The 10,000-nt window shown below is 45.0% G+C and overlaps 2 protein-coding genes across 2 annotated transcripts in view; both read left to right on the top strand.

Moving 5' to 3' along the window:
- Positions 1–10,000, top strand: part of LOC138975082 (nitric oxide synthase-like) — a gene marked incomplete in the record, with an annotated part of 233,429 nt that overhangs the window by 33,441 nt on the left and 189,988 nt on the right.
- The window catches only part of LOC138977006 (uncharacterized), a 25,193-nt gene continuing 18,721 nt past the window's right edge, over positions 3,529–10,000 (top strand). Inside the window, exons 1-2 of the mRNA XM_070349897.1 lie at positions 3,529–3,533; positions 3,927–5,365. Coding sequence (XP_070205998.1) covers positions 3,529–3,533; positions 3,927–5,365 — 1,444 coding nt within the window. The remainder of the gene's footprint in view (positions 3,534–3,926; positions 5,366–10,000) is intronic.

Raw genomic sequence — 10,000 nt, 5'->3', positions numbered from 1 at the left:
ACGCGTAAAAAATGATTATTACACGCGCATTAATCATTTATTACACGCGTATTAATCATTTATTACGCGTGTATTTATTTTTTATTACGCGTGTAATGGTTATGAGCCAAACGGCTTTCCATAGATTCGAACTTGCGACCCTAGGGTGACAAGTCCAGTGCTCTATATCAACTGAGCTACCTGGGCCCCCCATGCCAAAGTATCAAGGTTTTTCAAGGTTTTATTTTTGGCGTTTAAGCAAACAAAAATACACAATTAAGTCACACGCACAACGAGAGTGCACGCAGGCACAGCAAACAGTGATCTTAATGAAACAACAACAGAAAAACACACTAACAAAAAAACCCCACATTTTTATCAACAAGAGCACTTATCGGCAGGCTGGAGGTTTACTATGCAGAGTTTGACTTTTCCGATGAACTAATTTCTGAACGACCAAACCTTATTTATGGGGAGAAATGTGCCTTTAAACATTTCAGAAATAAACTTTCCCATTGATCACCCTGTTTGAACCCACCACACGCAAAACTTTAAAACTAATTCTTTACAAAGACAGCGCGAACTTTCGATGCACAGCCTCTGTGATCAAAGGCATGCATCATCGTGCGTGCTTTTCAATGATTCATAGAAAGCAGAGAGAATGGCAGAGAGTACAGATAAGGGAAAAGAGATGCACGAAGGAACAACCAACAAGATACATTTCCGTCCATCATTCTTACCTATTTCAAAGTCAAATTTTCATCCTCAAATTCATCTACGATCAAAACCATGCATCATCGTATGTGGTTTTTATTTTTTATAGTTTTGATATAATGATGATGCATAGAAGGGCAACGAGGATAGCAGAGGGAAAACTAACTATGACCTATTTCAAGACAACTTTCATCCTCATCCTCATTCTCATCCTCATGCTTAATCTTATCGTCATCGTCCCTCCCTCCCCCCCCCCCCCATACCTCTCCGCTTTTGCCACCCCCTCTCCTTTTGCCTTTCTTCCTCTACCCCCCCTTCTTCCGTCTGAATTACAATGGTTCAATATAATGTGCTCCATGTACATACACTTATGTATTTTTTCTTCTACCCCCCTCCCCCCCCAAACAATTATGTATTTATGTAATGAGTCTTCAGTAGTAGTTGTAGTAGTTGTAGCAGTAGATAAGTCCCTCTTTATGGCAATGCAAACAAAGCATATCTATGCTTATTCTTGTAACCCTCGAAAAATAAAGAATTGTCATTGCCTTTGTCATTGTCCTCCTTTTCTGCACCCTCTTCTTCCTCTTTTTACATTTAGTCAAGTTTTGACTAAATGTTTTAACATAGAGGGGGAATCGAGACGAGGGTCATGGTGTATGTGTGTGTGTGTGTGTGTGTGTGCGTGTGTGTGTGTGTGTGTGTGTGTGTGTGTGTGTGTGTGTGTGTGCGTGTGTGTGTGTGTAGAGCGATTCAGAGTAAACTACTGGACCGATCTTTATGAAAATTGACATGAGAGTTCCTGGGTATGATATCCCCGGAAGGTTTTTTTCATTTTTTCGATAAATGTCTTTGATGACGTCATATGCGGCTTTTTGTAAAAGTTGAGGCGGCACTGTCACACCCTCATTTTTCAATCAAATTGATTGACATTTTGGCCAAGCAATCTTCGACGAAGGCCGGACTTCGGTATTGCATTTCAGCTTGGTGGCTTAAAAATTAATTAATGACTTTGGTCATTAAAAATCTGAAAATTGTAAAAAATAAAAGTCTTTATAAAACGATCCAAATTCACGTTCATCTTATTCTTCATTATTTTCTGATTCCAAAAACATATAAATATGTTATATTTGGATTAAAAACAAGCTCTGAAAATTAATTTTTTTTTTAATTATGATCAAAATAAAATTTTCGAAATCAATTTAAAAACACGTTCATCTTATTCCTTGTCGGTTCTTGATTCCAAAAACATATAGATATGATATGTTTGGATTAAAAACACGCTCAGAAAGTTAAAACGAAGAGAGGTACAGTAAAGCGTGCTATGAAGCACAGCGCAACCGCTACCGCGCCAAACAGGCTCGTCACTTTCACTGCCTTTTGCACTAGCGGCGGACTACGTTCAGTTTCATTCTGTGAGTTCCACAGCTTGACTAAATGTAGTAATTTCGCCTTACGCGACTTGTTGGTCCTCCTCTCGCTTTTCTCCTTGGTCCTCTTCTTCCTCACTTTTGTCGTCGGACTTCTCCTCTTCCGTTTTCTCCTCCATCTGCGTTTGATCCGTCCTCTCTTCTTCTTCTTCCCCTTCCTCTTGCCCACTTGATTATCCACTTCATCATCTTCTTTTGCTTCTTCAACGCCATCGTCATCTTTCTCCTCCGTCATCGTCGGTATCTATCTCCTCTATGATCGTCGTTATCGTTTTACCCTATCATCGTCGTTATCTTTCTCCTCTGTCATCGGCGTTATCTATCTCCTCTATCATCGTCGTTATCTATATCCTCTATCATCGTCGTTATCTTCCTCCTCTGTCATCGTCGTTATCTATCTCCTCTGTCATCGTCGTTATCTTGCTCCTCTGTCATCGTCGTTATTTTCTTCTACGTCATCGTCGTTATCGTCTATAACTCCACTGTAACCGCAGACTCTGCGCAACAACATCCAGACCCCATATCTTCATATGTTTGTCAACTTGTTTGTGTATGTTTACGTTGTGGTTTAATGGACAATGACTGCGTAGGGGATAAGTTAAGGCCGGACACGATGTTTTCTTCCTTTGTCATTGATACATGCTGTTTTAAGCACGGTTGTACTGAGTACGTTTTGTGGAAGGAGTTTTGAACCAACATTTTTGTCGCATCAAGAGCAATGCATCAAAAATAAAAATAAAACTACTTTGAAATTAGCTTAAATCACTTAAGGTCCACCCAATCTTTTACGTGAGCTTAACTGTTGGTAAACTGAGTAAGTTCTGTGGGCACACTTTTGGAGCAAGACGCAATTATAAACTTGTTTGCATCAAGAGCAAAGCTTTTTAAAGATGCAGTGCAGCACACATCAAATTGCCAAAGCAACGATTAGTCTTTTTGTCGCAGATAGAGGTACATGTATACGCAGTCAATGTATTTACACAAACACCCTAAAGATGAATACACATACCTGTAGTGATGCCAGCCAAACGAAACTGTTTGCGGTTTGTCAGTTCGCATTTCACGACGAAACGTAATCAACAATTCCCGTGATCACGTTCTGGGGCTAAAGGCTGTGTGCGACGTGCCAAAATGAAACCAAACACCGTGTTTTACGTAATCAAACACAATGTCTTGACGTGAACTACCCAAGAGAGAATGAATTATTTTCTCACGTCGAGACTAATTGACTTTAATGTTGGCTTTTGACGTAATTAGTTCACGAACGGGACCTGATGTGAGGCTGAGCAAGTGTTACGCTGTCACCCCTAGACAAAGATAAAAACTAATTTGTACAAAAATGTTACTCCTTTCAAGAAAGTTAAATTATTAAACTTAGTATTTTTTCAAATGAATAGACGCCTGAGGCATGACGTAAAGCCCCAGGGGCTCCGTGCACCTGGAATGGAAAAGTTCAATATCTTTCAAATGTAAACCATTTTGCAAATTGCTTAGATATCCATCCAGTCTTTTATATGAGCTTCGAGCACCCTGCCATTTCAAAGTCAAATACTTGACATTTTCCGCGAGGAGTAAGATCAGTTGTGACTGAAACAGTGTCCATACTTTTAACTGTTGACTACACCATTTTGCTGTTAGACTACTGCTGAGTTATGAAGGCAAACTTCAGTCTGCATGAGACCGAGGCTTGCAATAGTAGAAGGCCACAGGCAAGTTTAGTGTTGTCAGCACGAGAAACTAGAGATACATCTGCCGCGCGCCGATTTTGTCCTTTAAGTCATAATGATAATGACAGACTTTTAACAGCTCCTCCTCCCCTTGTACCACACCTCTCGCCCCCCACCCTCTTTACTACTTCTCCTCCCCCTGTACCACACCTCTCGCCCCCCACCCTCTCTACTACTTCTCCTCCCCCTGTACCACACCTCTCGCCCCCCACCCTCTCTACTACTCCTCCTCCCCTTGTACCACACCTCTCGCCCCCACCCTCTCTACTACTCCTCCTCCCCTTGTACCACACCTCTCGCCCCCCCACCCTCTCTACTACTTCTCCTCCCCTTGTACCACACCTCTCGCCCCCCACCCTCTCTACTACTCCTCCTCCCCTTGTACCACACCTCTCGCCCCCCACCCTCTCTACTACTCCTCCTCCCCTTGTACCACACCTCTCGCCCTCACCCTCTCTACTACTTCTCCTCCCCTTGTACCACACCTCTCGCCCCCCACCGTCTCTACTACTCCTCCTCCCCTTGTACCACACCTCTCGCCCTCACCCTCTCTACTACTTCTCCTCCCCTTGTACCACACCTCTCGCCCCCACCCTCTCTACTACTTCTCCTCCCCTTGTACCACACCTCTCGCCCCCACCCTCTCTACTACTTCTCCTCCCCTTGTACCACACCTCTCGCCCCCACCCTCTCTACTACTTCTCCTCCCCTTGTACCACACCTCTCGCCCCCACCCTCTCTACTACTCCTCCTCCCCTTGTACCACACCTCTCGCCCTCACCCTCTCTACTACTTCTCCTCCCCTTGTACCACACCTCTCGCCCCCACCCTCTCTACTACTTCTCCTCCCCTTGTACCACACCTCTCGCCCCCCACCCTCTCTACTACTCCTCCTCCCCTTGTACCACACCTCTCGCCCTCACCCTCTCTACTACTTCTCCTCCCCTTGTACCACACCTCTCGCCCCCACCCTCTCTACTACTTCTCCTCCCCTTGTACCACACCTCTCGCCCCCACCCTCTCTACTACTTCTCCTCCCCTTGTACCACACCTATCGCCTCCACCCTCTCTACTACTCCTCCTCCCCTTGTACCACACCTCTCGCACCTCACCCTCTCTACTACTTCTCCTCCCCTTGTACCACACCTCTCGCCCCCCCACCCTCTCTACTACTCCTCCTCCCCTTGTACCACACCTCTCGCCCTCACCCTCTCTACTACTCATCCTCCCCTTGTACCACACCTCTCGCCCCCACCCTCTCTACTACTTCTCCTCCCCTTGTACCACACCTATCGCCTCCACCCTCTCTACTACTTCTCCTCCCCTTGTACCACACCTCTCGCCCCCACCCTCTCTACTACTTCTCCTCCCCTTGTACCACACCTCTCGCCCCCCACCCTCTCTACTACTTCTCCTCCCCTTGTACCACACCTCTCGCCCCCCACCCTCTCTACTACTCCTCCTCCCCTTGTACCACACCTCTCGCCCCCCACCCTCTCTACTACTTCTCCTCCCCTTGTACCACACCTCTCGCCCCCCCACCCTCTCTACTACCACTCCTCCCCTTGTACCACACCTCTCGCCCCCCCACCCTCTCTACTACTCCTCCTCCCCTTGTACCACACCTCTCGCCCCCCACCCTCTCTACTACTTCTCCTCCCCTTGTACCACACCTCTCGCCCCCCACCCTCTCTACTACTTCTCCTCCCCTTGTACCACACCTCTCGCCCCCCACCCTCTCTACTACTTCTCCTCCCCTTGTACCACACCTCTCCTCCCCCCCACCCCATAATTTGTGTGCAAAGTCGAGTCGCAAACAGCGCAAAGAACATATATCCCCCCTCTCTCTGCTACGCCTCCTCCACCTCTCCCTCCCACCCCATAATTTGTGTCCAAAGTCGAGTCGCAAACAGCGCAAAGAACATACATCCCCCCTCTCTCTGCTACGCCTCCTCCACCTCTCCCTCCCACCCCATAATTTGTGTTTTATTTTGATGTTGAGGCCAACAGTATGAATGAATGACCATCTGTTTTGGCCCTCGGCGTGTGCAAATAACGTCACCCTCATTTAGCCGCGCCGTGGTTGCACGAGCGACTCGCTTTCGGGACGCTGGCAAACTGCGTCGCTCTTTGCACAGTGTCAGACTCTTATAAATGGAGTTATTGATGGAGGCTTCTCGCGTTCCAAAGTGAGGGACTTGGGGTGGTGGGGGGGGGGGGGGGGATTAGATGGGAGGAAGAGGGTGGGGGTTGGCTAGGGGTGAGTGAGGGAGAGAGGGTTAGAGAGAGGGAGGGAGAGAGGGAGACCGAGAGAGAGAGGAGGGAAGGATGTGACAGATCGAGTGAGAGAGGGGGAGATAGAGAGAGAGAGAGAGAGAGAGAGAGAGAGAGAGAGAGAGAGAGAGATAAAGAGACAGAGACATAGATACAGGCAGGCAGGCAGACAGAGACAGATACATTGACAGATACATAGGCAGGAGAGAGAGAGAGAGAGAGAGAGAGAGAGAGAGAGAGAGAGAGAGAGCCTGAGAGAGAGAGAGAGAGAGAGAGAGAGAGAGAGAGAGAGAGAGAGAGAGAGAGAGAGAGAGAGAGACAATGACAATGACAATGACAATTCTTTATTTTACGAGGGTAACAGAATAAGCATTGGTATACTTTTTTGCATCTGACCCTCGCCCTAAAGAGGGACTAAATCTACTATAATAACTACTACTACATACTTACATAATTAAACATATGAAACATTGTAGTTTATAAATGTTCATGACAAGGTGCAAAGCAAAAATTTGCAAGTCAAATAGAGTCAGAATACTATGCAATAGTACATCAACTCTCCTCAGAGAGACAGAGAGAGAGAGAGAGACAGAGAGACAGAGAGAGAGAGACAGAGACAGAGACAGAGAAACAGACAGACAGACACACCTATATAGACAGAAAGACAAACATACGCAATGTTCTGCAGTCTTGCGCAATGATAAGAAAAGAATAAAGAAAAGTTTGGGTTTGTGGGACAATTCTCGTTTATCGGATTTTCTCGCAGACTACGAGGAAATTAGTCGTTTTACATTGGTCTGGTGAACCCGGACGTCAGTTTGAAGGTCTCGGCGACCGAATCCGCCAAGGACGCAGGTGGTGCGTTCGGCGAATAGATTGGATATTTCACATGTTACTCTTCGGTTTTCTCTGTTTATAGATTGCATATATCAGCGTTTCCGAGCTGTTGTTCCTGCCAGTGTTCGAACTTTTTGTTGCCTGCGAAACCATCAGTACTTTTTTGGACAGAGCATCATTTGTGGTAAATTCGTTTATTTCGTGGATTGCTAACAATTCGGCCGAATTAGCAGTTTTGTTTAAGACTGTCCAGAGACATGCTTACTTTTTCCGTTTGGCTGAATCGATTTTTTCCATTAATGTTGCTTGTGTGCTGTATGACAATACTTAACCGAACTATTTCTTAAAACATGCAAATGATTTAAATGTTGTTCGTTTGATGGTAAAGCATACTATTTAAGCACATTTTTGTCATGGAATAGCTTTATTATGATAGATTCAGAGAGTTGTCGACATGGTAATCCAAATCATTATTAAGCAAAGTCTCTCAAGGACTTCAAGTGCTTATTACTAATGATGCCTGTGTTTTATGGAGTCACTTCCCCCAACTTGTGGAAATTCGTCAAGGGAAGCCACCCACGCCCATCAAGGACGTAATTGTCTCCCCTTAAACCAACACGTCCGTTTTATGGTCATCGGTTTGTGCGTTTCCTAGACTGCTGGCTTGCAAATCTCCACACTCGATCTTCTGACGTCATTTATTTGTTCTTGCTTTTTCTGGATGGTTGCTGCTCGATTGTGGCCGCCTGCGAATACCTTGATTAGGGAGAACGGGAGTGTGCTCGGACATTAATTGATAAGCTCTTGAGGTCCCGACACTAACACGGGTTCCCATAATGCAACGGGCTCTATATCCAGTCATATTTTTCGTCTGCTTCGTGCTGTAGTTTATAAATAGCCGACAAGTTGTAATTCAGGTTCGTTTTCAGGAGAGACGGGGCGTCATTCTGCTAAATTGCGGCTGGTCATCTTAGAGGTGAAGTGGTGGTGGTGGTGGGGGGGGGGGGGGGTGGGGAGGGCTTGAGATGGAGGGGGGGGGGGGGGTAGAGACATGCCGGTGGCTTGACAAATTATATAAATATTAAGAAGGAGAGACCAATGAAAAAGGATGCTCCAGTTGTAAGGGACAGGAATTTTCTATCCCCCATTCCGCAGCTAAAATGCGCAGCCGTATTTGATATGACGTTATAGGGTTTAGGTGCCTGTGGTTTTAAGTAGTGATAAAGAGGGATCGTGTTTAAACGTTTTATTTACCTCATACTTTGTAATGTTGTTTCATGCGCCTGTACCTGTTCGCTAAGCGCTAATTAAGCCCCTCCCCAGCGTTGGTGTGAGGATTACCTCCCCTCTTTTCTATTACAGCTAATAAGCTTAAGATAATGTAGAGGTAAGGGGAAAGTAGTCTGTTGTTACATTGTAGGTGTTTTAGGATTTGGGTAATCTAGGTGTACAAAAAAAGATTAGATCCCTCCGAGACTCGAACTCGGATCGCTGGATTCAAAGCCAAGAGTGCTAACCATGACACCAAGGAACCTTTGCTATACTTACACGATAACCAACAGAATTTGTTTACACACTTTTTTTTTGTCTAACAATAACTGTTTGTATTGGTTGGTGTTGTTTGTGTGAGTTTGAAAAATTGTATAAAAGAAAGACACAGGTGTAAGTTAAGTTAGTGTCAGCTGCTATTAGAAATCATGGATCCAAGGTGGAAACATCCGTTTACGTGTGTGATTGCCGGTCCGACCGGTAGCGGAAAATCTCATTTTGCGTGATGACGCCGCTTCCTGACGAGGTGGTTTGGTGTTATGGCGAGTGGCAGTCGGGGTATAATCAGATTAAAGGTGTAACATTTGCCGAGGGTATCCCCAACGTGGAGCAGTGGTCAGGAGATAAAAGACAGTTGATTATTATCGATGATTTGATGAGTGAGACGGATGAACGAGTAATAAAACTATTCACCAAAGGCTCTCATCATAGGAATATCAGTGTAATGTATATTGTTCAAAACCTGTTTGGAAAAACTAAAGAACAGAGAACAATTAGTTTAAACAGTCATTATTTGGTGTTTTTAAAAACCCTCGAGACGCTTCACAAATTACACATTTGGCAAAGCAGATGTATCCTGGGAAGTTGAAGAATGTGCAAGAAGCATTTAGAGATGCGACCTCTGTAGCACATGGTTATTTATTGTTTGACCTGCGACAGGAAACACCGGATCATTTGCGTTTGCGCTCCAAACTTTTTCCACCAGACTTTCAAACGGTCTATCTCCAAAAATGAAGTATGTCTACCCGGGTAAAGAGGAATTTACCACTACTGCGACTGTTGTGTGGGGCTAAACCTACCTTAATTAAGGCTATTTTGAAAGCCGGGTCCCCTGATTTGATGAACGCTTTGTGCGAATGCTCACTAAACATTTTAAAGGGTAATGTACGCATCACGGCTGCCCAGAAGAAACAATTGTCGCGACACAAGCAGAACCTACGTATTTTGGCGAAAAAAAGAACACCGTTGAAACAACGGAAAGCAATTCTTCAAAAAGGGTTTTTTGCCTCAGCGCTTCTTAAACCTATTCTTGGACTTGCTGGTAGTTTGCTTGGTGCTTTAGGGCTTTGATGCAATGGAACACTGTAAAAAAAATGATATTGGTGGAACCGCGTGTGTTGGAGGCTTTACAGAAGTCTTCTAGTGGTCCCCCTGTACCCGATGCGACTTCTGAAAGTTTAAAGGAAATGGATCAAGCGATGCAGGGTATTTTGGACAACCAGACTGCTAACGAGCATGATAAGGCAACGTCGTACCAACAAGTCTTGTGGTGGTTTCTTAAGCGTGTTGGAGAATACAGAAACAAACCACTAGGGAAAGTAGAATTTGCACACCCTAATAATCTTGATTTACCCGAAACTTTGAATACAGAGAAAGAACAGAATGTAAACAAGACAGAAAAACGAGTGTTAGCTAGAATACAGTCTTTATAGACATTGCATGATGCTATTTTTTGTAATATCGTGGCACTTAGTTTTGAATAAAAGGTAGATT

The sequence above is a fragment of the Littorina saxatilis genome, linkage group LG9 (assembly GCF_037325665.1).
Source record: "Littorina saxatilis isolate snail1 linkage group LG9, US_GU_Lsax_2.0, whole genome shotgun sequence".
Classification (NCBI taxonomy): Eukaryota; Metazoa; Mollusca; class Gastropoda; order Littorinimorpha; family Littorinidae; genus Littorina; species Littorina saxatilis.
Note: the sequence above shows the minus strand (reverse complement) of the source record. Positions and strands in the feature narration are given on the sequence as shown.